The following is a 27,047-nucleotide window of genomic DNA, read 5'->3' as shown; positions in this document are numbered from 1 at the left end:
GGAGGTGTTATGGTGTGGGGGTGCTTTGGAAAAGCATTCCAGGTTAAGCTGGTTGAGAAAATGACAAGTGTGTGCTAAGCTGTCATCATGGCAAAGGGTGGCTATTTTAAGAATCTCAAATATAAAATATATTTTGATTTGTTTAACACTTTTTTGGTTACTACATTATTCCATATGTGTAATTTCCATAGTTTTGATGTCTTCACTATTATTCTACAATGTAGAAAAAAAGTTAAAATTAAGAAAAACCCTTGAATGAGTAGGTGTTCTAAAACCTTTGACCGGTAGTGTATATACAAACAGCCAGAGGCTGAGCTGAAGAGGCACAGGTCAGTGAGTCAGCTTGCAGAGAGGCCTGACAGCCTTTATCGCTATTGCCCAGTGACCGCTGCGTTGCCTTTATAATGGCTTCTAAATGTAATCCTCCTCTATCTCAGGGGGGAGCTGAGGGAATGGGAGCTGGAGAACTGTGAGGGTATCTGGTGTAGTCCGTGTGTTTTTTCATGGTGCTCAGAGAGAGTGTCAGGCATTGAGAGAGCTTCAATGTGCATCACTAGTGTACTTAAATGTATGAGTCTCATTGAGAAAATAATTACTAGTGCATATCAGGCATTACTCCTGTCTCTAATACGTATATAATGTTCTGTATGTGTCGGATACAAACTGACTATAATATGTAACTGTATAGAGTGCCCAGGGGGAGTCAGCATGGACAGGTACCTCTAGCGGTGGCGGTGGAGCCCAGGCGCAGGTTCATGGGGACCTGGGAGGCCATGGCAAGCAGGTTGTGTTGGAATGCCTGCTGCATCAAACGTTGCTGCTCCTCTGCCAGGCGTGCCATCTTCCTCTCTGGGCCCTCGCCAGTCTCCAGCTTCTCCCTCAGCTGCTCCAGAGTGGCAGCCCGCGCCAGCCCTGCCACCTGCCCCCAGTGCCAGAGACATGGAGGAACCACGAGCCGCTGCCATCATGGAGGGGGTGATTTCTTCTAAAGAGAGGCAGGGTAGGAGAGGTAGGATATGTTACTTTCATGGAAACAAAAATTAGATTAATTTCAGTATTGTAAAAAATGAAGAAAAAAACGGAATAATTAGATAAAATGACACGATTTAATGTAGTAAAATGAGGCCAAAGAAAGGGAGGGAGATCTGTTGAAACAATAACTACCTCTTTTAGAGAAAAAAACCCCCACAGCAATTATGTGGGCCATTATACAGTATTTTCTGCAACTGAGCCGCATTCCAATAACATCAAAGGCAAGATCAGATAAGAAAAACAGGTAATGGTAGTGATCCAGCCAGATCCTATTGATGTGGACAGACAGCTGTAATCCAGGCTGGCCGTAAAGTGTCCTGCTGTCTGTGGGAAACATGTTATTAATCAGTAGTAAATGGTTAAGAGACAGTGAACAGCCCAGGGTCAAACCCCAGTCCCACTCAGACACTTTGATCACAATGGGAGTGCATAGCACATCGATCATCACACAATCTACAGTACAATACACACTGGACAACAGTGGAGGCTGCTGAGGGGAGGACGGCTCATAATAATGTCTGGAACGAATGGAATGGCATCAAACACATGGAAACAATGTTTTTTTAAATGCTTTTAGCCCTTTTTCTCCCCAATTTCGTGATATCCAATTAGTAGTTACGTCTTTTCCCATCGCTGCAACTCCCGTACAGACTCAGGAGAGGAGAAGGTTGAGAGCCACGTGTCCTCCAAAACACGACCCTGCCAAGCCACACTGCTTCTTGACACACTGCTCGCTTAACCCAGAAGCCAGGCGCACCAATGTGTCGGAGGAAACACCGTACAACTGGCGACCGAAGTCAACTTGCAGGCGCCCGGCCCGCCACAAGGAGTCACTAGAGCGCGATGGGACAAGGACATCCCGGCCGGCCAAACCCTCATGGGTCTCCCGGTCACGGCCGCCTGTGACACAACCTGAGATCGAACCCAGGTCTGTAGTGACGCCTCAAGCACTGCGATGCAGTGCCTTAGACAGCTGCGCCGCTCAGGAGGTGGAAACCATGTATCTGGTGTATTTGATACCATTCCACTTATTCCGCCCCAGCCATTACCACGAGCCCGTCCTCCCCAATTAAGGAGTCACCAACCTCCTGTGCTGCAGAGATTCCATAACACAAGGCCTGCCAATGAATGTAAAGTGTGTAAAGTACAAAAATACTTCTGTAAAAGGCCATTAAGAAATCAGAGCATTTCTTCTTGTAATGCTTGTACTGTACATAATGTCTGACTCTCTAAAGGCTATGTTGTCTAACACTATCCTATCCAGACAATTCAAGAAAATTATCCTGTAGCTCCTAACCATTGCGACAGAGGGCGCTAAGGCACTATGGATATTTGTTGAGGGGTGCGCTCCGATCAGTCTGATGTGCTCCAAAAGCCGGAGGCTAACTCTCAATTCTATCTTATTTGAACCCAATAGAGAGCATGCTCTTTCTTTTCCTTTTGCCAGGATGCCTACTGTGTGTTTAGGCTAATTCCAGTATTTATTTGTATTAATACATTTATAATTATATAATTAACCCTTTATTTCCAGTCTTTTATTGAGAAGTAGTTTATCCTTTAATACTCACCTTTTTTGAGAGAGTGGACGGGTGAGGCCAGCAGGCCGTTGAGGCTCCCAGCGGCCCCCAGTGCAGACAGGTGCATCTTGGGAGGGGAGAGGATGTGAGGGGCTGTGCTTGGGGAGAAGCGGAAGAGGCTGCTGCTGTAGCTGGGGCGACGTCCCTCCCGGCGGTTACTGTCGATGGCCGCCTGAAGCTCGCCTGGAGAACTCAGACCTTTCCTCTCACACTCAAAGGGATACAGGTACTTCATGTACCTGAATGAGACAAAAAACATTAATGAGACAAACAACATTAAGATATAGGAAAGGGGAAAGGGGGACACCTAGTCAGTTGTACAACTGAATGCATTCAACTGAAATGTGTCTTCCGCATTTAACCCAACCCCTATGAAAGAGAGGTGCGGGGGGCTGCCTTAATCGACATCCACGTCTTCGGTGTCCGGGGAACAGTGGGTTAACTGCCTTGCTCAGGGGCAGAACGACAGATTTTTACCTTGTCAGCTCGGGGATTCGATCAAGCAACCTTTCGGTTAGATATATAAGATATGCCATTTAGCAGACGCTTTTATCCAAAGCGACTTAAAGTCATGTGTGCATACATGGGTCTTCAGATCAGTGTTCACACACACACACACACTATAGATACAAAAGTATGTGGACACCCCTTCAAATTAGTGGATTCGGCTATTTCAGCCACACCCGTTGCTGACAGGTGTATAAAATCGAGCACACAGCCATGCAATCTCCGTAGACAAACATTGGCAGTAGAATGGCCTTACTGAAGAGCTCAGTGACTTTCAACATGGCACCGTCAGAGGATGCCACTTTTCCAACAAGTCAGTTCGTCAAATATTTGCCCTGCTAGAGCTGCCCTGGTCAACTAAGTGCTTTTATTGTGAAGTGGAAACGTCTAGGAGCAACAACGGTTCAGCCGCAAAGTGGTAGGCCACACAAGCTCACAGAACGGGACCGCCAAGTGTTGAAGCGCGTGCGCGTAGAAATCGTCTGTCCTCGGTTGCAACACTCACTACCAAGTTCTAAAATGCCTCTGGAAGCAACGTCAGCACAAGAACGTCGGGAGCTTCATTAAATCGTTTTCCATGGCCGAGCAGCCGCACACAAGCCTAAGATCACCATGACCAATGCCAAGCGTCGGCTATAGTGGTGTAAAGCTCACCGCCATTGGACTCTGGAGCAGTGGAAACGTGTTCTCTGGAGTGATGAATCACGCTTCACCACCTGGCAGTCTGAAATCTTAATGCTACATCATACAATGACATTCTAGACGATTCTGTGCTTCCAACTTTGTGGTAACAGTTTGGGGAAGGCCCTTTCCTGTTTCAGCATGACAATGCCCCTGTGCACAAAACAGAAATGGTTTGTCGAGATCGGTGTGGAAGAACTTGACTGGCTTGCACAGAGCCCTGACCTCAACCCCATCGAACACCTTTGGGATGAATTTGAATGCCGACTGCGAGCCAGGCCTAATCACCCAAAATCAGTGCCCGACCTCACTAATGCTCTGTGGCTGAATGGAAGCAAGTCCCCACAACAATGTTCCAACATCTAGCGGAAAGCCTTCCCAGAAGAGTGGAGGCTGTTATAGCAGCAAAGGGGGGACCAACTCCATATTAATGTTCATGATTTTGGAATGAGATGTTTGAAGAGCAAGTGTCCACATACTTTTGGTAATGTAGTGCAGTGACAGAGATGTCAAATAACAGAGACCATGGTATGTAACAGAGTCAGCATTAGCAGCAGTGGTATTTTTCCACCCCATAAAAATGGATAAATGAGAAGCGCATAATGGAGAGAGAGGGAGAGAACACTGAGGATCAATACGGAGTGAAGAGCACTATCCATTAGATAAGACCAGTGGACTGTTGCTGCTGGAGAGAACAGGCAGGCTGAGTAGGCTAGCATTAAAAATACATAAAGGTTCATTAAGGCTCTCTGGTATACAGGCAGCAGTATCGAGAGCTAAAGCCCTACACAGGGGCTTACAGAACGCAGAGCGCTCGCGCCTCAGTGAAACCCCACCTCAATTGTTGTGAACTCTTGACCCAAATCACATGAATAAATCTATTGGATCAATGGGTCTCACACGTGAGATGTAATGGATGGAGGATGTAACGCAGCGAGAGAGGTGTGTAGTTAAAAGAGAGGGATGTACACACACACACACACACACACACACACACACACACACACACACACCTAGGGTCAGGATGAATGGACACATGCAGACAGACACACGTCACAGAAAGGGACAGAGACACAGATACACACGACTAAGGAGAATGGAGTAGAGAGAGAGAGAGAGAGAGACTTACTGTGTGCGGAGGGTGAAGGCAGCAGAGGTGATAGAGGTGGGCAGGCTGAGGCCCTTGGTGATCTCTCTCCAGATCTTCTTGTTGATGACCTCCACCAGGCCTCCCTTCTCTGTCACCAGCTTGTAGAGCATGTACAGGTCCAGCACCTGCTTGGCCATAATGGGGATGCGGTTCACTGGGGTCCCTGGAGGTAGAACACAGCACGCATCAATATGGATCCAAATATCCTATTAAAGTTACATTGCTGAAGTAGCTGGAATGGTGTGGATGAGGAGGCTTGCTGCACATTTTAACAACTGAAAAAAAGTGAATAACATTCCGTTTTTTTATTTTACTTTGAATATCTTCATAGCACTGTAACATGCTATTAACAGTTAACTGTAACAGAAATGGTAGGCGACCTTCTATTATTGAAAGTACATTTTCACTGCTGAAACAAATCCCCAGGTGATATCGTTACTGCCCTCGGTGACAGTCAGTGGCCCATAACTCAGAGAGCCGGTTGAATTAGACTGGGAAATGTAAACAAATAGGTATAAAAATGACAAAGAGAACATATTAGCCAAGTTAAGGCAAAGACAGCTTGACCCGGAAAGAGGGATTTGCAAACAACAAAGCGAACCTGCTCGAGACTTTTGATACAGATGCATTAATCTTGTTAACAGCTTATCTGCAGTAAAGCGTGCAGAAAGTGTGTGTGTCGGGGGAAGAGGGAGGGGTGGGGAGGTGTAGCCTAACACTGGCCTAGTGTGCACCAGCATCAAAAAGTGCTACGCGCCACTCTCCAGCCCCGACATGGATTGTAGGCCTGCTAATCCTTGAACAGCGGAGGGGGGCGCATGGATAGCCCGGTATAATGAAGCTTATTTAGGGGATTGTGCAGAGTAAATCCACACCCCTCGGCTGTTAGCTGTTGTGCTAGTGCTGCCTGCGGCCCGGGGCCTGGGGCTGACTGGCTGCTGAGTAGAGGACGGCCAGGCTGAAGCCAGGCCAGCTTTGTGGCACGGTGGTTAATAGTAGCCAATCCTCCCAGCCTCCGCAGGCTGCTAGCAACTAACCTGGAATAAGACCCATTCATGTATTTTTCAAACAGCATTGTGATCAGGAGAGGAGATTAGCCCTGGTCCTGATTCAATGTCTCAAGTTAGCAGCAGTCAGTCTGTCCACTCCTCCAAGGCACAGGTTGTCTTCTAATTAAACCATTAGAATCATTGGCTCTGAATGGAGGACACATGGGCTAGCTTGTGTAAGTGTTGCTAACTCACTCTGGGGCAGGGCGGGGCTGGGCGTGGCTGCAGAGGCATAACCTCATCTCATTTCAGAGAGGAACGTGTGTTAGAAAACACTGCAGACCCTTACCACTAAAGCCTATCTACAGTAGGCCATCAACAAAGCCAGCGATAACTACAGCTAGCTAAGCTAGGAAATCAAAATCGTCTACACCTACAACAAAATGGGAATAGTCTTTCAGCTTTTCCCGGAGTTCAACATTCTGATCTCTAGAGTCAATTAAGAGACTCCAAAACAGCCACTTTCTCATCTATAGTACTGTAGTAGCAATAAATAAAACAAATCTGAAAGAAGAAACAGACATTACACAAAACTAGGGTACAATATACATAACATAAGATGAACTATAGATTGTCCATGGCCGCTAGGCCAAATATCAGTTTCCTGTAAGATTGAAGAAGTGCCAACAGCCCAGTAAAGTGTCTGGAGTCCTCTCTGTGTGGTGGATGAGATGACATCAGGCAGGATGTTTGATTAGCACAGAGAGCATGGTGTCACTACCACCCACCCTAGCACAAAGAGAGAACAGAGAGAGACGACGAGAGAGGCCGCGTAGAGGGTAGATAGAACAGGAGCCAGTAGCCCAGCCCGGCCCATCGCTTCCAGAACATACAGCCTATCAAAAGCAGAAGGAATGTGGTGTAAAAAGGCCAGCCTGAGCCCTGGTCAGGCCACAGTTATTTAATGCAGCGCTGCAAGGACATCAATCCTGCATCAAACAATTAGTACAACTGTAGGGGTCAGAGGTTGGCCAGGGGTTATTGATGTCTGAATTAAAGTGCAAGTCAGCAGGAAGCAGTTTTCATACACAGCCAGCCGTATGTCCCCCTGGACAATGAGGCCAGAACAGATGAGGCACAATAGACCTGACCTGCACTGACAACCCAGCATTTAGGCTTTCATTCACACCAATGCCTCTATTCCATTCCAGCTCACTAATATCAATGTTAGGATTAGGACCATCAGGAAGCGATGTAGAGAAGCATTTTTTGCAAGAATCAGTATTTCAAATTTAGACAATAGATTTTTTTCTCTGAAGCAGATATTCTGCCTGTGTAAAAACAAATACAAACACTACAATAAACCTAATGGTACAGAATCAAATCATCACTTTTCAACAGGATCTGGTGAAATGTGAGCAAACTGCAACAACCCATTTATGAAAATGATTAAATGACGTAACTAACCAAAGCCACTTCAGCTGGACTGGAGGAGATAGAGAAACATTAGTGAGAACTAACAACCCACCAGTATTTGGTGAGAAACATCTGTTCTAGTTCTTTTAGACCCGTGGGCACAATCACTTTAAACACCTCATGTTTTCATTTGGGAAACACACCCCCTGAGTCAGTCGATGTAGAAATGAGTAGCAGAGCAGCATAGCCATGATATCAGGCCACATATTGAACAGCTGAAGCATTAGCTCATCCTAGCGTTAATGTAGGCCACTATTGGCTGCTTTCCCTCAAAGGGCAGCAGGGATTTGTCCACTGCAGCACCGAAACGATTTGTAATTGGCTACAGGCTTCACCTCCCATCATCCTTTGCCCTGGACTGATTTTCCCCCTGGGACAGGGCCATCAGGAGGCGAGTGATTAATGGCTGTGGAGGTCAGGGGTCACAGTGGTGGGAAGTGCTGTGGTGGTGAAGGCCCCCTGAGCCACTCCCTAACTCCGTCCTCCATTCGCCGTACTTCCAGTGTTCAGACAGGGCCAGAGCCCAACAGAGAGAGGCCCAGAGGGGCAGGAGAGGGCCAGGAGGCAGCCACCTCTCACCCCACTGGGAGGAAGTTACAGTACAGTAATTGAGGCATTATTGTCAGTAGTGAGCACAGCCCAGCTTAGAAGACACTATGCTGGATAGAGAACAAGACCGAAAGAGAGGGAGACCAGCCTACTGCTGTCTGAACCAGTCAGTCAGTGAGTTACAGTTCCAGGAGATAGAACAGAACATTTAAAAACACACCAATGAGACTGGTATTGAAGCATCCCTTTGTCACATGATAGGTTTAACCCCCTTCACCCTGCACCATCCACACTGCTCCCTACAGTTCCATCTCCATGTGACAAAAAACAAGGTCATTACATGATGATCCCTGACCAATTTCTTTTGTAAAACAGCTGTCTGCATTAAAGAGTTCTATAATAAATAAATGGACTGCCTCTGACGCCAGCATGGTCAATTAAATATAGCTGATTCCACATTACTGGCATTCCAGCTGACATGGGCTGGGCGAGAGGAGACAGGAAATGCATTTTTCACAGAATGTGTTGCCACGAGGTGTAGGGTTTCACTACCATCCTGCTCCACCTCTTCGGAGTGAGGGAGGAGTAAAAGAGGAAGGAAGGAAAGAGGATGGAGAGAGAGAGAGAGAGAGAGAGAGAGCGACAGAGACAAGGGCAGGCAGGAGCGCATTTATAAGCCCATCATTATCTAAAGGATATATCGCTTTCCATGGGCTCACCTCCCCCTCTCTCTATATATACACACATGCCCCCCCATGCTCTGAGAGAGGGAAGGAGTGGATGAGGTGGATGGGACAGCCAGCTGGATAAAGACTGGATTACTGCTATAAGAAAGGTGTCAGCCAAAACACAAATGGCCTCTACCTCATGTCAGTGTCTCAGTCCTTTCAGAAGCTCCCCCCAAACCCCTTTGCACCCCCCCACTATCCCAGATTATACCAAACAAGGGCCTGCAGTTCCCCACCACTGTTCTGTTCTGCCTCTCTGTCTCCGACACACTACAGGCTACAAGCAGTCCTGACTGCTCCTGCTGGATGTTTAGTTTATCCAGGGACCCAGGATATTTGGTTTACATTTTCATATGTTGAGCCTGGTATTGTCAGGGCCTGCAATGCTGCTGCTGGAGCAAGGTTTGTTTTATTTTTAATACCAGGCCAAGGGACATAGAAGGTAAAGTCCAATGACGGAATGGAATTCTTTAGCTATCTTTAGTCTGGGGAGAGCCACTCACATGCATCACATGACTGACCAATTCATATCAAGTGGTACGGAATATGTATGTGGACACACAACAGCCAAACAGCCCTCCTATCTATAGAGAGAGTAAAGATTACCCCCTATATATGTAGGAGGCCAATAACACCAGGCAGGCGGGGATATAAACGCACAGCTGGTGCCGGCCAGGCCCAGGGGGGAGTAGTGTCTCATGACAAACCATGAAAAAGAAACCCCACAACAAACATTTGAAGAGTAAATTGCAAAAGAGACCTTCCATTATATGTTAAACTCAATCCACAACATGTAAATCACTAGATTGAGGCCTGGGAACGAGTGCCTTTTTTATTTAGAGTCTCATCAATGATAAAAGAACAACAGGAACAACTCAAGGAGTAGACAGTGATCTGGCTGCAGTCCAAAATGTGGACGGTAATTTCTCAATCTCATTTGGAACAATTAGTTCAGTAAGAAGATCAGCACGATAAAGGGGTGAGAGAAGGAGCAAAAGAAAGAGAGGGAGAGAGAGAGAGAAACATGACTCCCTCCTCTCGGGTCATAAAGATGGGTCACCTGGTGAAATGGGGGAGGGGGATTGAAAGGGTGGAATGTGGATAGTGCGAAAAGTGAGACGGCCACTTCAACTGTAACCCAAATCCCTTTGGTCCCTCGAGGCCAAGCGGGGTCTGGCTTGGACTACTGGCTGACTGGACTCTAATCAACAGTCCATCAGATAAACAAGTGATGGGGAGGATCCACAACCCCCCCCCCGCAGGTAAACATGACCAGGGAGACGGAAGACATCTAGCCCAGATCTCAAATCCCTCCATCTCAACCAGAGAACAAACCATAGCCTACACTTTTACATTTATATTCAGTTGCAGTTTCAGTAGTCTAATATAACCAAATTGTCTTAATGTCGAAATTTGACATGATGAGCACATTACTTGACGGCTTTCCGATCTCCACTGTGCTTCTATGTTTACTCTCCCCGTCAAAATATGAAATGTCATCATTCTCGCCTGAGGTAATAGAGAGAGACAGGTCTGAAATCAGAGCTGCTCCTCAAATAACAAAAGAGCAGGGCTGCCGCAATGACCACAGAGGTGGTCAAACAGAACAGGGCTGGTTTAGAGGGTAAGTAGGGGACAGAGACCTCTCCACCGGCAGGTGCACCATTGACAGGGTCTCAGTGGACCTCCCCCCCACTCCCCCACTCTTCTCTTTATAACACAGCTAACTGCTCCAATCAATGGACACCCAGATTGACAGATAAAGCCATCAGCTGGCAAGCCCCATTTGGAGCCCAGCAAGAGGTGATCAATACAGGAGCATCAGCTGCTGTGGACGGGGATAGTACCGTCGGAGGAGAGGAGAGGAAACCAGGTACCCCTCACAACTCAATGCAAAACCCTCCCTATAGTAACTGCTGATTGTTTCATTCTAGCTCAAAGTTCCAGTCTCTAGACATGCACCATAGTAGCGTGGCCTGACATTGTAACCTAGAGAAAGCAATAAAAAGTAAAAGGTCTAGGATCGATACTGTACCATTGACTGCATGCGTAAATTAGTACAACATGCACGAAGGCTCTTTTGATACATCCTTCATCTACCGACAGTACAGACATCTGTCATTCCTTGTTTCTCTTGAAAACCCAATGTGTACCAGTACATTACGGAGTCGTATGTAACGGTACTATATACACCATACTGTATGTCAGCGCAGGGCTATTGTGCTGGCGAAGGTCTCCTTCGGGGGCCGTTAACTATTTCAGTCCATCCATCACTAGATTGCGAAGGAGAGGAATCCTATCTCCAGTGCACACAGAACAGGACACATATGGAGAAATGGACAGAGAGAGAACTATAGAGAGAGAGAAACAGAGAGAGAAACAGAGAGATAAACAGAAAGAGAGAAACTAGAGACGGTACATTAACATTACAATGTTCAGATTGAAATGTCAAATGGAGTAGGGAATCGTCACAGCTCTATTCGTTCTGTTTCTATCTGCAACGTTTACATCACTGAATACAACCCACAACCAAGTGGATTGATTCAGGAAAGGACAGGAAGGGGTGGGGGTGGGGAGAGAGGAAGAAAGAAAGACACTAAAACATAAAAGAAGGGCGGGCCCCTGATGGTACCGAACTAAACAAATAAGATAGAGTAGATTCCCATCTAGCTAACATCAGGAAAACCCCAATTTATTTTTGTTTTGAAGCGAGGGAAAACAAGAGGACCGATGCGGCTGTCTGTGGATGAGCCTGCATCTAAATACGGCTTTGTAATTTGGGCGGGCGGGGTTTTAAAATTACCCAAGACAATCTCAGACCCATAACATATCAACACACTGACCACATCTTTGATTAAAAAAAAAAAAAAAGATAAAAATGTCAGCAGCTAAGAATAGTTATCCTTTTTGGCGTCTGTCTAGAAGGCATTGATTATAAAGCAGTGGCTCTATCTGACTGCGCTGGGCTGGGGTTGGCCCTGCGGTTTCCACCCTTTCCTCCCTCAGGGGCCCACTCTACTCTGCCAGCCCATCCCCAGCTCCTGCCTGCCTGTCTGGACCAGCCTCAGACCCAAATTGCATCTCAAATAGCACCATATATTGCACTAACTTTTAACTTTTAACCAGGGTTCATAGGACCCGGGTCAAAAGTAGTGAACTATATAGGGAATAGGGTGCCATTTGGGATGCACACCCAGTGTCTGCCCCAGTGATGGATCGCCCATTTCCAGGGGAAATGAAAGACTGTGGCCTTGTTTCCACACATGCAGGCCTGATGCCTCCCTTCACTCAACTCCCCCCCCCTGATGTCTCTGTAGTTGTGGCACCCTCTCTCCTTTCCCTGTGCCCCTATGCCCTGCCCCCCGTCTGTCTGTTACCTTTATCCCTCATGCCCTCCTCCCTCTCAGTCCAGACACGTGGCGGTCTTTCCCTTGTCTGCTGTCCGTCAGTGTTCCCCCTATCAAAAAGGCGGGGCCCCCCCAGTTTTAGGGGCTCATTAATCATTCTCTGTAGGACAGGAGGCCCCTTAATCCAGCCCCTCCCCCCACCGCCTGCCCTGCGCACTACCCTCGGCCCCTATCCCCCACAGTGTTATCAAGTTTCAGTGGCTGTAACTGTAGCACAATAAACAGAGGGACAGAGGGTGAGGGGAGAAGAGAGATGCAGGGGAGGGAGGAGAAGGACAGAGACGGGAGGAGATTTTCCTGTACCATCACATTTCTATTCTGGCCCCAGTCACTGTTCTTTACAACCATGTTTCACACACTTCTCATAAGGAACTGAATCTGTGAGCTAGTCATCTATATAATGTGTATTTTTTTCATATTCCCCTTTATTACTTTCCAACCCCACCACCCTTTCCCTAATTGGAGTAAACTAGTGAACAACAATGCTTAGGACTCTACTTCCAGCTTATACTTACTATATACATTTTATGGACACAGTCAATTTTACAATAATTATATTTTGTTTGTTTTTTCTCCTGAACTTCTTCTACTCTCAACCTCTCCGATCATTTTCATGATGTCCATCTGATATGCCATATCTTTCTAACTGTGCTCTTTCACAAAAGCTCCCAACCTACAACCTATATACTTATTATGGACACAGTATGCTTTACATTAGTTATCTTGTTGTTATTAGTTGTTGTTAGTTGTTATTAGTCCCATCCTTCAACTCTATTCAACACCATCCATATTGGATTTCTATTTGCCATATATTTTTCAACTGTACTGTGATGTTTTACAAAAGTTCTGAACCTTTCTATTCTCATTGTTTCTACAGATTGTAAATTGAAAATAATTATTTTTGCTAAAAGTATTATTATATTATTGATCGATTGACTATGACTTTTCAGATCACCCAGTAATGCTATCTGCAGGGTTAGCTCCAGGTAAATATTGCAATCCTTTAGCCATTCCTGGACCTGTGTCCAAAAACAAGCTACAAATGGACAGTACCAAAAACAAATGATCTAATGATTCTGTCTCTTCGCAGCAAAATCTGCAGAGCTGGGAAGATTGTATCCCCCATATAAATAACATTCTATTGGTAGCAAGAATTGTATATAATAATTTAAATTGAAAGATTCTAAGTTTTGAATCCGGTGTCGTTTTGCGTATCAGTTCATAAACACTATGCCATGGGATCGGTACGTCAAAAATCTCTTCCCAACTATTTTGCAATCTATATGGGACGGCTGTCAATCCTTTGGTCCTTAAATGAAACTGGTATACTTTTTTATTTATCACAGTTTTCTTTAACCGATTATGTTCTTTAATGCAAGGCCTCCAGACAAGTTCCTTACTTTCTCCCCCTTCCACTTTCCTCTTCCATTTTTGCGGGTAAGGCTGCAATTATTTGGAATGTAATTTTGGGTAGAGCAGACATTTCCATATGTTTTCGTTAGCTGCATGTGCGACATAACTCCACCAGTCCTACCGATGATATCATTTACGAAGATTATACCTTTTTTAAACATTTTGTCAAAAAAAAATAGATTTTTTGTCAATTCGTATATTTGAGTTTAACCACAATATTTGTTGCATTATTTGTTCTGTCGTTTCTGGAGGATTAAATTGAAATTGCAACCAACTTTCTATGGCTTGTTTTAGAAATAGTGATATTTGGGAGATTATTTCCTTTTCAAATAACTGAAAGTGAGAGGTTGTAATCTGAATAAAGGGAAAAAGGCCATTCTTGAACATTGGGTGAGACAATCTTACTAATTTGCTAGAGAACCAGTTCAGATTTAAGTATAACTTTTGTATGACTGAAGCTTTTAGTGATAGGTCTAATGCTTTAATATTTAATCATTTCTGTCCTCCGAAATCATATTCATTATATAAATAGGCCCATTTAATTTTGTCTGGCTTGCCGTTCCAAATAAAATTGATTTTTCTTTCTCCATATAATTTAAAAAACTGTTCGCTAGGCGTAGGCAAGACCATAAGCAAATAGGTAAACTGGGATAATACTATATAACGTGTTGCTACACTCATGGCTGCTACACTCATGGTTTTGAGTTAGTAGTGTAGTGAAACCAGAATGAAATGCAAATACATGGTTTCTAGATCAGGGCACCATATGAGTAGCCTGACGTTTTAGCACCTCTCAGACCAGTGGGGGAGGATAGATTCAACAGGTTTGGATTCAGTTGGAAACCATTTTGCTCACACAACACCTACTGTAATAGTATGGACAGATGTGCTCATATGACAGAGCTGGTAAAACTCTCAGACAAGTCATTTCCAGAAACCGTTAAAAGAAAATAAAGCTCTATTAAACAGGCCACAGAATGTTCCCATTGTAGCTCTGCTATAGTGTGTGTGTGAGAGTGTACAGCACAGCAAGCCTCCCTGTCCTGTATGAGGGGGGTTTGAGCTCTGTAGTGTGAGTGCTAGCTCTGCTCAGAGTGGTAATGCAATGCATACAGGAATCCCCTAGAGCCCATTCGTGGTGTAATTGGTGTGGACAGAGCTCTCAGTCTCTGGGTTAGTGTTAGGGACTTCCTCACGTCCCCCGCTGTGCGTCCACTGTTCCCAGCGCTGGCCGCAGACACATCGCCAAGCCAACGTGATCGTTAGCCTGGGAACATTAAGACGATTAGGGCACAACTACTGCCAGCCTGGAGATTCAGTCACTAGCCAATAGGCCTGGCTGGGCTGAGCTGTCTGGTGGAGCTACTGTAGTTCAAAGAGAAGCCTGCCTTCAACAAATCCAAATCAAATAAATTCAGAGTTTATTAGTCACATGCACAGGGTCGCAGATGTAATTGCAGGGTACAGTGAAATTCTTAGTTCCAACAATGCAGGTTAAAGAGAAGTGAATGAAACAATACAAATAATAATACTAATAATACTAATTAAAATAATAGAATAGAAAAAGATCACAAGACGGCATATATACACTGAGTGTACAAAACATTTCCATGACATAGACTGACCAGGTGAAAGCTATGATCCCTTATTGATGTCACTTGTTAAATCCACTTCAAATCAGTGTAGATGAAGGGGAGGAGACAGGGTAAATAAGGATTTTTAAGCCTTGAGACAATTGAGACATGGATTGTGTATGTGTGCCATTCAGAGGGTGAATGGGCAAGACAAAAAATTTGTCTTTGAACGGGGTATGGTAGTACCGGTTTGTGTCAAGAACTGCAATGCTAATGGGTTTTTCACGCTCAACAGTTTCCTGTGTGTATCAAGAATCCGTCAACATGGGCCAACATCCCTGTGGAACGCTTTCCACACCTTGTAAAGTCCATGCCCTGCTGAATTGCTGCTGTTCTGAATGGGGGGGTGCAACTCAATATTAGGAAGTTGTTCCTAATGTTTGGTATACTCAGTGTATATTTACAACTAGTTTTAAATTCTATACAGCTGCTGCAGTTAAAAGTGGCTAAGTGTGTAACCAAGGATACTTGTCCATAGAGTGACGAGTGAGTAACAAGGATACATGTCCTTTGGGGGTGAGCGGGGCAGGGGTAGGAAGTCCGGGCTGCAGGAGGGGGACCAGGTAGCTGACTAGTGGTGGCTATTCAGCAACCTGATGGTCTGGGGGTAGAAGCTATTGGCTGGTCTGTCAGTTTCCCCCCCTCACCAGTCCAGTCCTGACTGTTCTGGTTAAATGGCACAGCATTACAACAGAGACCTAAATCTTTACTACAGAGGAGGATTTCCCTATAATAACCTTAGCTCTAACTCCAATAGCCAAACAAACCCCCAGCATCAGGTTTTTTGATGCATCAACTTACTACAGTACACTCAACACTACACCACGCTTGGGCGATATACCGTTTATACCATACTGGGGTATTTCATAATACCGACGGTATGATTTTCAATTCCATTTTAGGGGGTTACGGGCACGGCGGCGGGGGTGCGTGCTAGGCCACTGCTTATAACTATAAGAAATCTAAGATGTGTCAAATAAATGATACCCTGCTCTGGGCTCCAGCTATTAATTTGGTTTGCTAACTTGCTAGTTAAGTGGCTAGATGTTAATTAATTAATTAATGTCAAGATCAAGCTTCTTGGTTACAGCAAAGACATTAAATCACCTCCTGGATGATGAAGATGAAGAAGATGAATAATATTATTTTTTTTGTGCCTTGTGTGCACATTCGGAAACAGAGTATACCCACTAACGGTTTGGTAAAGAAATGGTATGACGGTATGAAAATCTGGATACCGCCCAACCCTACACTACAAGCTCTACTATTACAAACTTCCCACTTACTAAACTTTGTTGTTAAAGTATAAAAACATGAGATCCCAAACCTGTTCACAGGGTTGGTTAACTCTCTAGGTTTCTCGGGTCTCCACCAAACTAGGTAAATCCGCTTTTAGTTTTAACGCTCCACATTTTTGGAATCACTTACAAAATACATTACATTTGGATTCCCTGGTGCCACCAGGGCAGTTTAAAACCTTGATGATAAATGAGTTCACTGAGATGTGCAATTGTTTTGATTGATTGACTTTAACTTATTTAGAATGCTGTGATATGTGTAATGTAATGTACATGTTATTGTATCTTGTTATTCCATCTTTTCTTTTGTAGTTTTATATTTTATGTCCTCAGGGCACCATTGAAAATGAGATCCTGGTCTCAATTGCGCTCCCCTGAATAAATAAAAGTTAGTAAAAAGTAAAAACTACACGACAAGACACTGCTTCTTCACAGGCAGCACAGACAACTGGGATGGATCAAACCACTCACTAGTTCGGAGGGGTCTATCCTTTTTGTTGGAGAGGTGGGGGGTGCTAAACACTTGTCTTAACCCCACTCTCTCTCTGTCCCGTGATTCCCTAAACAGAAGTCTCTCACACTCGCTCTGTCCATCAGACCCAGGCACCATTAATCATCTCAAGTGGACAGCGCTGACAGGCATTTGGCTGCTTTGCACTGGGATTTTGTTCTTCATAAAGTGCCCATTTCTCCCACAGTCTCCCTTACTGCCCCCTCTGCCTCTCTTACCCCCTCCCTCCCAGCCCCCATCCCATCTCAGAGCAGGAGGTGAGGGAGGGGTGTCAAACCAAAACAAACAATCACCCATCTGCTTAAATCGAAGCCTTTAAGGCGGTTAATAGCAACACATTGTCAAAGTTTATCTCCACGTTCCCAACAGGAGCGAGAAAGCAAGAAGTGAAATAGATATGATAAACAACAAGGCTACAGGAAAACACGGCAGCTAAACGCTCCTGAGTCCTCAGCCACCAATAGAAGAGGCAACGCTGCTGCTACTCTAATGTGGGGCCCATCAATTGGCCTCTTCACAGACCCACTGGGTGTAAGACAGCTGGTGAAATTCCTCAACAATGAACACACACAAACACGCCTGTTTTTATGCACACAAGGCCAAATGGAATTCCCTCGTAAGTTTCCTTTCGGTTAATTCCCACTTCCCAAGGACTTGGGGGAGGGGGGCATGAAGTGGGAAATTGCTCCTCCATTTGGGCCTCTCAGCCTTCCCATTTCCTCTTTTCTTTCTTTCACTCCTCAGAAACTCACTCTTCTCCAACTAACACCGTTTGATCAGCTGTCAGAATATATGCAATATCATTAGCTTAGAGTGTTTTCTCCTACTTCAAAACACGGTAGTATAATTAGAAAACATTTGACACTCAAAGAACAAAGAACTGAAAATGAAATGCAGTTTCCAAGTATAAATCTATATTTTCATTTGATGTTGCAGCAGAAGCCTCAAAAACAAACCAAAAATGGAGTACAGTACCTCCAATTCATCAATAACAGGGCCAGACAATAATTTAGTCAACAGAGAGATCACCGGCCTGGCCTGCGAGGCAAGCGGCTGACGTCTGTATCTCACGGTAGTCCGGGGGAATGTGTGCTGTGCTGCGGCCCTGTTCTCACAGCCGAGTGGGAAGCCAGCCAAGCAATTTGTTCTCCATGATTAAGGCCCCGATTTAGGAGACAGCGGAGGTCAGCCAAGTGCCGCTTATTCAAGGAGGAAAGAGAGGGGCGTTCTTTCTCTCTCAGGCCACAAAGAGGTATTGACATGGCAGCCAGGTAGGTGACATTCTTTGCTGCACCATGGTAATGACGGGCTACAGAACATCTCAGCTACAAGCATAGACCTTCTGGTTCTAGAATGATCCTGTGATATCATCAATAAAGAAGCCTGGGTTTATCGCTCTCTCACTGCATCTTATTGCAAACCCAACACAGCTATAAGTCAGGACTCACCCATCACCACTCACAATTATCTTGAATTACTTTTGACCCATCACATACGCTAGTGCAACTGTTTAATATCGGTCACTTAATTCTTAGTTATATGTACTTAGCAACCTCAATTACCTCGTACCCCTGCACATTGACTCGGTACTGACACCACTTGTATATAGCCAAATGAGTTACTCATTGTATATCTATTATTACTTTAACTATTACGTGTTTTACTTTTCTATTATTTCTCCTTTTTCTTTCTCTCTGCATTGGTGGGAAGAGCCTGTAAGTAAGCATTTCACTGTGAGTCCACAACTGTTGTTTACGACGCATGTGACGAAACAAATTTGATTTGATTTTAAAACTCATCCTGGCACCATGTTCTGAACGAAATGATGTATCATGAATGAAACCAGATTCAACTTGACTGGTTGAAAACACACTTGCAGTATGAGCGAATAAAAAAAGGAAACCACAAAAAACAACTGATTAAATCATCATCATCCATCCAATGTTTCAGTCGGCTTGATGAATATTCCCATCTGGCCAACAAGGGTCAGCCTTCCACTCCCCACTGTCAGAGCAGTGACATGCTAACTGGCCAATGACAGATCCTCTCCCTCTCTAACTAATACATCATCCCCCAACAAGACCTCTAAACACACGTGCCAGGCCGGCCAGGCCCAGGGTGGGGTCACTAGCTACTGCTGATTTCACTGGCCGTGTGAGGACACACATAAGGCTCTCTCTACAGGCACTCAGTCATTTGACTGTCTTAGGGTCGGAGTCGATGGCATCCGCCGTGGCAATATTTTGACAGTATCTTAGTTCACACACACACAGTGAAACTAACATTTTAAATTTGGCTCTATATAGCATTTTGGATTTGAGATCAAATGTTTCATACGAGGCGACAGTACAGAATGTCACCTTTTATTTGAGGGTATTTTCATACATATGTTTTACCGTTTAGAAATGAAAGCACTATGTATCTAGTCCGCCCATTTGAGGAAGTCAAGTATTTGGACAAAATACACTTAATGTATTAAAGTAGTCAAAAGTTTAGTATTGGTCCTATATTCCTAGTACACAATGACTACATCAAGCTTTTGACTCTACAAACTCGGATGCATTTGCAGTTTGTTTTGGTTGTGTTAGGTTTTGTCAAGTGCATAACTTTGTTGCATATTGGGGGTGGTCATGGTAAATGGGTTCCAGGGTCAACACCCTTCTAGGGGCAGGATAATAAAACAAGAAGAAATAGCTGTTTCTGGTGAATTTTTAAGGTAAAATACAACAAAACTTCTCTGATAATTTGGTCAATATATTCCAACCACAACTGAAATCCTAATAATTTCTGTATTACTTTAAACTGTTGGTCTAACTCTAACAGTTCAGAAAGGAACCATGCTTGACAATTTCTTGGTAGAACGACTGTGAGAAAATCAGTTCTGGGGTGCGTTCAGTTCGATTGAACGTTTTCTACATTGTGTAACAACTGAATTACATGTTTCCCCCGAAACGCTCTTCAACTTTCTTGAACAGACTTTAAGGTAGCCTACGTTTGCTCCGTTTGGTGGGTGTGCCGAGGTATGGCTTGAAGCACTGAGTGACATATTTGAAGGGAAGCGGTGCATTTTGAACCCACAACCGAATCCCTCCCCGTTTTTCAACTGGTTTCCATTTCATTGAACGTTGCATTACGTTTTTTTGTACCGAATGCAGCTCTGGTGACTTTTCGATTCCAAAATTTATGAAAATAAAATGGTGACACCATTAAAATATAATTTCCCCCTCAAAAAACATGCCTAACAAAATATTGGTCCATATTATCAGGCTGGTGTGTTATTTAGCAATATGCTTTATCACCTGTAGCCCAAATGATGCAGCATAGTGGCTATAAATAAATAAGCAGAAACATGGGTTGCCCATCTGTATTTGCGCTAATCATTAGCTAGATCAGTGCTTCCCAAACTTTTTCAGTCATGGCACCCTTTCATCATGGGGGAACATCATATCTATAATTTTATTTACAATTCTTATTTGTGCTTATGAATTGACCATGTTAAATGTGACTGTTCTTTATGTGTTACAAGTTAGTTAACAAACCCTTCAATCTGTGAGCTAAGAGAAAAGTGAAGTGTGAGAGAAAGAGAGGAATTATTGTTCCGTTCTTACAAGCCTTGCAGGTGCAGGGAGGGATCCAATCATAAAATTAGGAATTGAGTAGTACTGTATAGTGTAGTCACAGAAAGCCAGTAGCTACGGTGGAAAAATAACTTCCAATCCATTAACATTTTCCGTCTAGATAGAACTGCCAAAGGGGGTGGAGTTGCAATCTACTGTAGAGATAGCCTGCAGAGCTCCATCATACTATCCAGGTCTGTGCCCAAACAGTTTGAGCTTCTACTTCTAAAAATCCACCTTTCCAGAAATAAGTCTCTCACTGTTGCCGCTTGCTACAGACCCCCCTCAGCCCCCAGCTGTGCCCTGGACACCATATGTGAATTGATTGCCCCCATTTATCCTCTGAGTTTGTACTGCTTGGTGACCTAAATTGGGATATGCTTAATACCCCAGCCATCCTACAATCCAAGCTAGATGCCCTCAACCTCATGCAAATTATCAACGAACCTACCAGGTACAACCCTAAATCCGTAAACATGGGTACCCTCATAGATATCATCCTGACTAACATACCCTCTAAATACACCTCAGCTGTCTTCAACCAGGATCTCAGCGATCACTGCCTTATTGCCTGCGTCCGTAACGGGTCCGCGGTCAAACGACCACCCCTCATCACTGTCAAACGCTCCCTAAAACACTTTAGCGAGGAGGCCTTCCTAATTGACCTGGCCCAGGTATCCTGGATGGATATAGATCTCATTCCGTCAGTAGAGGATGCCTGGTTGTTCCTTAAAAGTAATTTCCTCTCAATCTTAAATAAACATGCCCCATTCAAAAAATACAGAACTAAGAACCGATATAGCCCCTGGTTCTCCTCAGACTTGACTGCCCTTGACCAGCACAAAAACATCCTGTGGCGTACAGCATTAGCATCAAATAGCCCCCGCGATATGCAACTTTTCAGGGAAGTTAGGAACCAATATACACAAGCAGTCAGGAAAGCAAAGGCTAACTTTTTCAAACAGAAATTTGCATCCTGTAGCACTAACTCCAAAAAGTTTTGGGACACTGTAAAGTCCATGGAGAATAAGAGCACTTCCTCCCAGCTGCCCACTGCACTGAGGCTAGGAAACACTATCACCACCGATAAATCTACAATAATCGAGAATTTCAACAAGCATTTTGCTACAGCTGGCCATGCTTTCCATCTGGCTACCACTAACCCGGCCACCAACTCTGCACCCTCTGCTGCAACTTGCCCATGCCCCCCCGCTTCTCCTTCACACAAATTCAGACAGCTGATGTTTTGAAAGCGCTGCAAAATCTGGACCCCTACAAATCAGCTGGGCTAGACAATCTGGACCCTTTCTTTCTAAAACTAGCCACCGAAATTGTCGCAACCCCTATTACTAGTCTGTTCAACCTCTCTTTCATAACGTCTGAGATCCCCAGAGATTGGAAAGCTGCCGCGGTCATCCCCCTCTTCAAAGGGGGTGACACTCTAGATCCAAACTGCTACAGACCTATATCCATCCTGCCCTGCCTTTCGAAAGTATTCGAAAGCCAAGTTAACAAACAGATCATCGACCATTTCGAATCCCACCGTACCTTCTCCGCTATGCAATCCGGTTTCCGAGCTGGTCACGGGTGCACTTCAGCCACGCTCAAGGTCCTAAACGATATTATAACCGCGATTGATAATAGACAGTACTGTGCAGCCGTCTTCATCGACCTGGCCAAGGCTTTCGACTCTGTCAACCACCGCATTCTTATTGGCAGACTAAATAGCCTTGGTTTCTCAAATGACTGCCTCGCCTGGTTCACCAACTACTTCTCAGATAGAGTTCAGTGTGTCAAATCGGAGGGCCTGTTGTCTGGACCTATGGCAGTCTCTATGGGGGTGCCACAGGGTTCAATTCTTGGGCCGACACTTTTCTCCGTGTATATCAATGATGTCGCTCTTGCTGCTGGTGACTCTCAGATCCACCTCTACGCAGACGACACCATTTTGTATACATCTGGCCCTTCATTGGACACTGTGTTAACAAACCTCCAAACGAGCTTCAATGCCATACAACAATCCTTCAGTAGCCTTCAACTGCTCTTAAACACTAGTAAAACTAAATGCATGCTTTTCAATCGAACGCTGCTAGCACCCGCCCACCCGACTAGAATCACCACTCTCGACGGGTCTGACCTAGAGTATGTGGACAACTACAAATATCTAGGTGTCTGGTTAGACTGTAAACTCAACTTCCAGACTCACATAAAGAATCTCCAATCCAAAGTTAAATCTAGAATCGGCTTCCTATTTCGCAACAAAGCCTCCTTCACTCATGCTGCCAAACATGCCCTCGTAAAACTGACTATCCTACCGATCCTTGACTTCGGCGATGTCATTTACAAAATAGCCTCCAACACTCTACTCAGCAAATTGGATGTAGTCTATCACAGTGCCATCCGTTTTGTCTCCAAAGTCGCACCCACCCGTAGTCTGCGCTCCAGCAGGTATATCTCTCTGGTCATTCCCAAAGCCAACACCTCCTTTGGCCGCCATTCCTTCCAGTTCTCTGCTGCCAATGACTGGAACGAATTGCAAAAATCTCTGAAGCTGGAGACTCTTATCTCCCTCAATAACTTTAAGCATCAGTTGTCAGAGCACCTTACCGATCACTGCACCTGTACACAGCCCATCTGAAATTAGCCCACCCAACTACCTCATCCCTATATTGTTATTTATTTTGCTCTTTTGCACCCCAGTATCTCTATTTGCACATAATCTCTTGCACATCTAGCATTCCAGTGTTAATACTATTGTAATTATTCTGCACTATAGCCTATTTATTGCCTTACCTCCATAACTTGCTACATTTGCACACACTGTATATATATTTTTCTGTTGTATTTCTGACTTTATGTTTTTTTTTTACCCCATATGTAACTCTGTGTTGTTTTTATTGCACTACTTTGCTTTATCTTGGCCAGGTCGCAGTTGTAAATGAGAACCTGTTCTCAACTGGCTTACCTGGTTAAATAAAGGTGAAATAAAAAATAAAATAAAAAAATAAATTCATCATGGTACAGTGCCTTGAGAAAGTATTCACCCAGTCATTACAAAGATACAGGCTCCCTTCCTAACTCATTTACATTACATTTTAGTCATTTAGCAGACGCTCTTATCCAGAGCGACTTACAGGAGCAATTAGGGTTAAGTGCCTTGCTCAAGGGCACATTTACGTCATTTAGCAGACGCTCTTATCCAGAGCGACTTACAAATTGGTGCATTCACCCTATAGCCAGTGGGATAACGACTTTACACTTTTTTTTTTGGGGGGGGGGGGGGTGGAAGGATTACTTTATCCTATCCCAGGTATTCTTTAAAGAGGTGGGGTTTCAAATGTCTCCGGAAGGTGGTGAGTGACTCCGCTGTCCTGGCGTCGTGAGGGAGCTTGTTCCACCATTGGGGTGCCAGAGCAGCGAACAGTTTTGACTGGGCTGAGCGGGAACTATGCTTCCGCAGAGGAAGGGGAGCCAGCAGGCCAGAGGTGGATAACTCAGTTGCCGGAGAAGAAGGAAACCGCTCAGGGATTTCACCATGAGGCCAATGGTGATTTTAAAATCAACAACATTGTAATTACTCCACAATACTAACATAAATGACAGAGTGAAAAGAAGGAAGTAATGTTCTTTGTGCCTCTAACTTTCTCACTCAACCTTTTTCGCAATTAATTCATGATTATCCATAATCATCGTAGTATCCACATGAATGTAGAAGTGTTCAGAAACATCTATTCTTACTTACAATAAAAGTGACTCCAAAATGACAATACATTAGTCACCATTCAGTTCCTTTTGCGCAAAATATAACCAGAAACAACCAAAACAAACTGCAAATGCATCCGAGTTTGTAGTCACAAGCTTGATGTAGTCATTTCTGAGATCCAAAATGGTGTACTATAGAGCCAAATAATTATTTTTAGCTTCACTGTCCAAATACATATGGAGAACAGTGTACCTGGCATTTGAACATGACCTAAAAGCATTCTGAAAATGTGATATGACCACATGGAAAAAGCTATGTTTCTGCAAATTGCAGGTTGGATTGAACTGAGCCCTGTATGTCTTAGCAGTGCTGTAGTCTGAGGTGGTCTCTCTCATTTGAGGGGCCATGTTTAGAAAGCAGACTGATTGTGGAGCCTTCCAGGCTGTTTGCTTAGTGAATTAGTCACAGCCTAAACAGGTCCTCTCAGGTCTGAGACGTGTGTGTGTGTGTGGGGGGGGGGACACCAGGAGGCTGATCTCACCTGACAAGCCCTCGAACACCTTTAACACAGCAAAACTGTATTTTCTAGTTGACTACTCCTTTCTCTGAGGAAGGACTTGTTTCGTGTGTGTGTGTGTGTGTGTGTGTGTGTGTGTATGTGTTTGCGTGCGACTGATAGTGGAAGAGAAACTATGGTGTTGTGAATCATACAGGCAAGACCCCCTCTTTATGAGAGTTTCAGTATCTCTACAAGTGAACCGTAGCACATAGAAGAGGATTTGAATAAACTCTAAAATGGAAGTACTAGGGGAAAGTTGCTTTCTAAACATCAGTCTTCTTACCTCTTTTCTGCATGTAGGTGAACAGGTCATCCAGGAATTCTTTTCTGTTGGGGTCACTGTCAAGTTCATACAGCTGAAGGTGAAAACCATTGCATTTCAGTCAGTTAGTCTTTTATCTTTTGATACTTTTAAATAAAGCATTCAAGTCAAACATTTCATTTGTATTTATTTAATTGCTTCTAATCAATTGGCTAACTAAAGGGAAAGCAGGAAGTATCATCAAGTAATCACTACTAATAAATATAAAGGGTTCATTATATAAAATCTGACCTGTGACCTTCTTCATGAGATGAATAACATTCTTTCTTTACAGCTAGATAGGTATTTGATGAGCAGTTGGGCCTGTGCTCTGAGTGCTAACTAAAGCCTGGTTCAGCCATAATGTGCTCCAGACCAGATACGTACCTTAGCAAAGTCTCTGGAGGCCTCTCCTCTTCCTCCTCTTCCACTGTCATTCTCATCTGCCCAAGCAGCACTCCCATTCTGCAGAGAGATGACACAGAGAAAGAACACTCAGTACACACAAAAACACACACACTTAGGGCTGCCGTTCAAAAGTTTGGTGTCACTTAGAAATATCCTTGTTTATGAAAGAAAAGCAATTTTTTTGTCCATTAAAATAACATCAAATTGATCAGAAATACAGTGTGGACATTGTTAATGTTGTAAATGGTTATTGTAGCTGGAAACTGCAGATTTTTTATGGAATATCTACATAGGCGTACAGAGGCCCATTATCAGCAACCATCAGTCCTGTGTTCCAATGGCACGATGTGTTTGCTAATCCAAGTTTATCATTTTAAAAGGCTAATTGATCATTAGAAAAACCTTTTGCAATTATGTTAGCACAGCTGAAAACTGTTGTTCTGATTAAAGAAGCAGTAACTGGCCTTCTTGAGACTAGTTGAGTATCTGGAGCATCAGCAATTGTGGGTTCGATTACAGGCTCAAAATGGCCAGAAACAAATAACGTTCTTCTGAAACTCAGTCTATTCTTATTCTGAAAAATTAAGGCTATTCCTTGCAAGAAATTGCCAAGAAACTGAAGATCTCGTACATCGCTGTGTACTACTCCCTTCACAGAACAGCGCAAACTGGCTCTAACTGGCTTTTCAGAATAGAAAGAGGAGTGGGAGGCCCCGGTGCACAACTGAGCAAGAGGACAAATACATTGGAGTGTCTAGTTTGAGAAACAGGCACCTCACAGATCCTCAACAGGCAGCTTCATTAAATAGTACCCGCAAAACACCAGTCTCAACGTCAACAGTGAAGAGGCGACTCCGGGATGCTGACCTTCTAGGCAGAGTTGCAAAGAAAAAGCCAAATCTCTTCATCTTTTCTTTTTATTGGCCAGTCTGAGATATGGCTTTTTCTTTGCAACTCTGCCTAGAAGGTCAGCATCCCGGAGTCGCCTCTTCACTGTGCAGTGGAGCTCATATGATAAGAGTTGCAGTGATATTTGTTTACATAGCCAGTTAATACGTTTTTGTTTTGTCCTGTTTCTACCGATGCAATTTATTTGGAAACTGTCCCAGCTTTGTAACTAATGATCTAACATTGGCAAACTCTGTCAGGCAAGAAAACCAGAGTTGGAGGCAACATTGTGCTTCGCTCGCAACGCTGTCACTTGATCGTATCACTCCCTCCCTACAAAGACAACCAGCTAACTATGCCCATCGAAATATATTAAGAATGATTGTAAACCTGTTTAGCTAAACTGCACAGGGTCATCTTTGTAATCTTTTACTTTCAACATCCTAAATAAATAAACAATAGTTGATGTGTTGAATCTGTAAACCGTTGTGCCTCATACTTTGACTTCTTACCATCTATGAAAAGTAATCTGACCATTGGTCTTGAAGTGTGATTACCCTATATAGCCTTTATTGTTAATCTGACCCATCTATGAACATATTCATTAAATGTATTTTTG

The 27,047-nt window shown here is 44.1% G+C and overlaps 1 protein-coding gene across 1 annotated transcript in view; it reads right to left on the bottom strand.

Moving 5' to 3' along the window:
* The window catches only part of LOC121564227 (AT-rich interactive domain-containing protein 3B-like), a 66,277-nt gene that overhangs the window by 5,736 nt on the left and 33,494 nt on the right, over positions 1-27,047 (bottom strand). The window contains 6 exon segments of the mRNA XM_045214710.1: positions 721-904; positions 906-985; positions 2,601-2,848; positions 4,927-5,110; positions 25,115-25,187; positions 25,520-25,597. Coding sequence (XP_045070645.1) covers positions 721-904; positions 906-985; positions 2,601-2,848; positions 4,927-5,110; positions 25,115-25,187; positions 25,520-25,597 — 847 coding nt within the window.

This window comes from Coregonus clupeaformis, unplaced genomic scaffold (genome assembly GCF_020615455.1).
Source record: "Coregonus clupeaformis isolate EN_2021a unplaced genomic scaffold, ASM2061545v1 scaf0296, whole genome shotgun sequence".
NCBI classification, from domain to species: Eukaryota; Metazoa; Chordata; class Actinopteri; order Salmoniformes; family Salmonidae; genus Coregonus; species Coregonus clupeaformis.
Note: the sequence above shows the minus strand (reverse complement) of the source record. Positions and strands in the feature narration are given on the sequence as shown.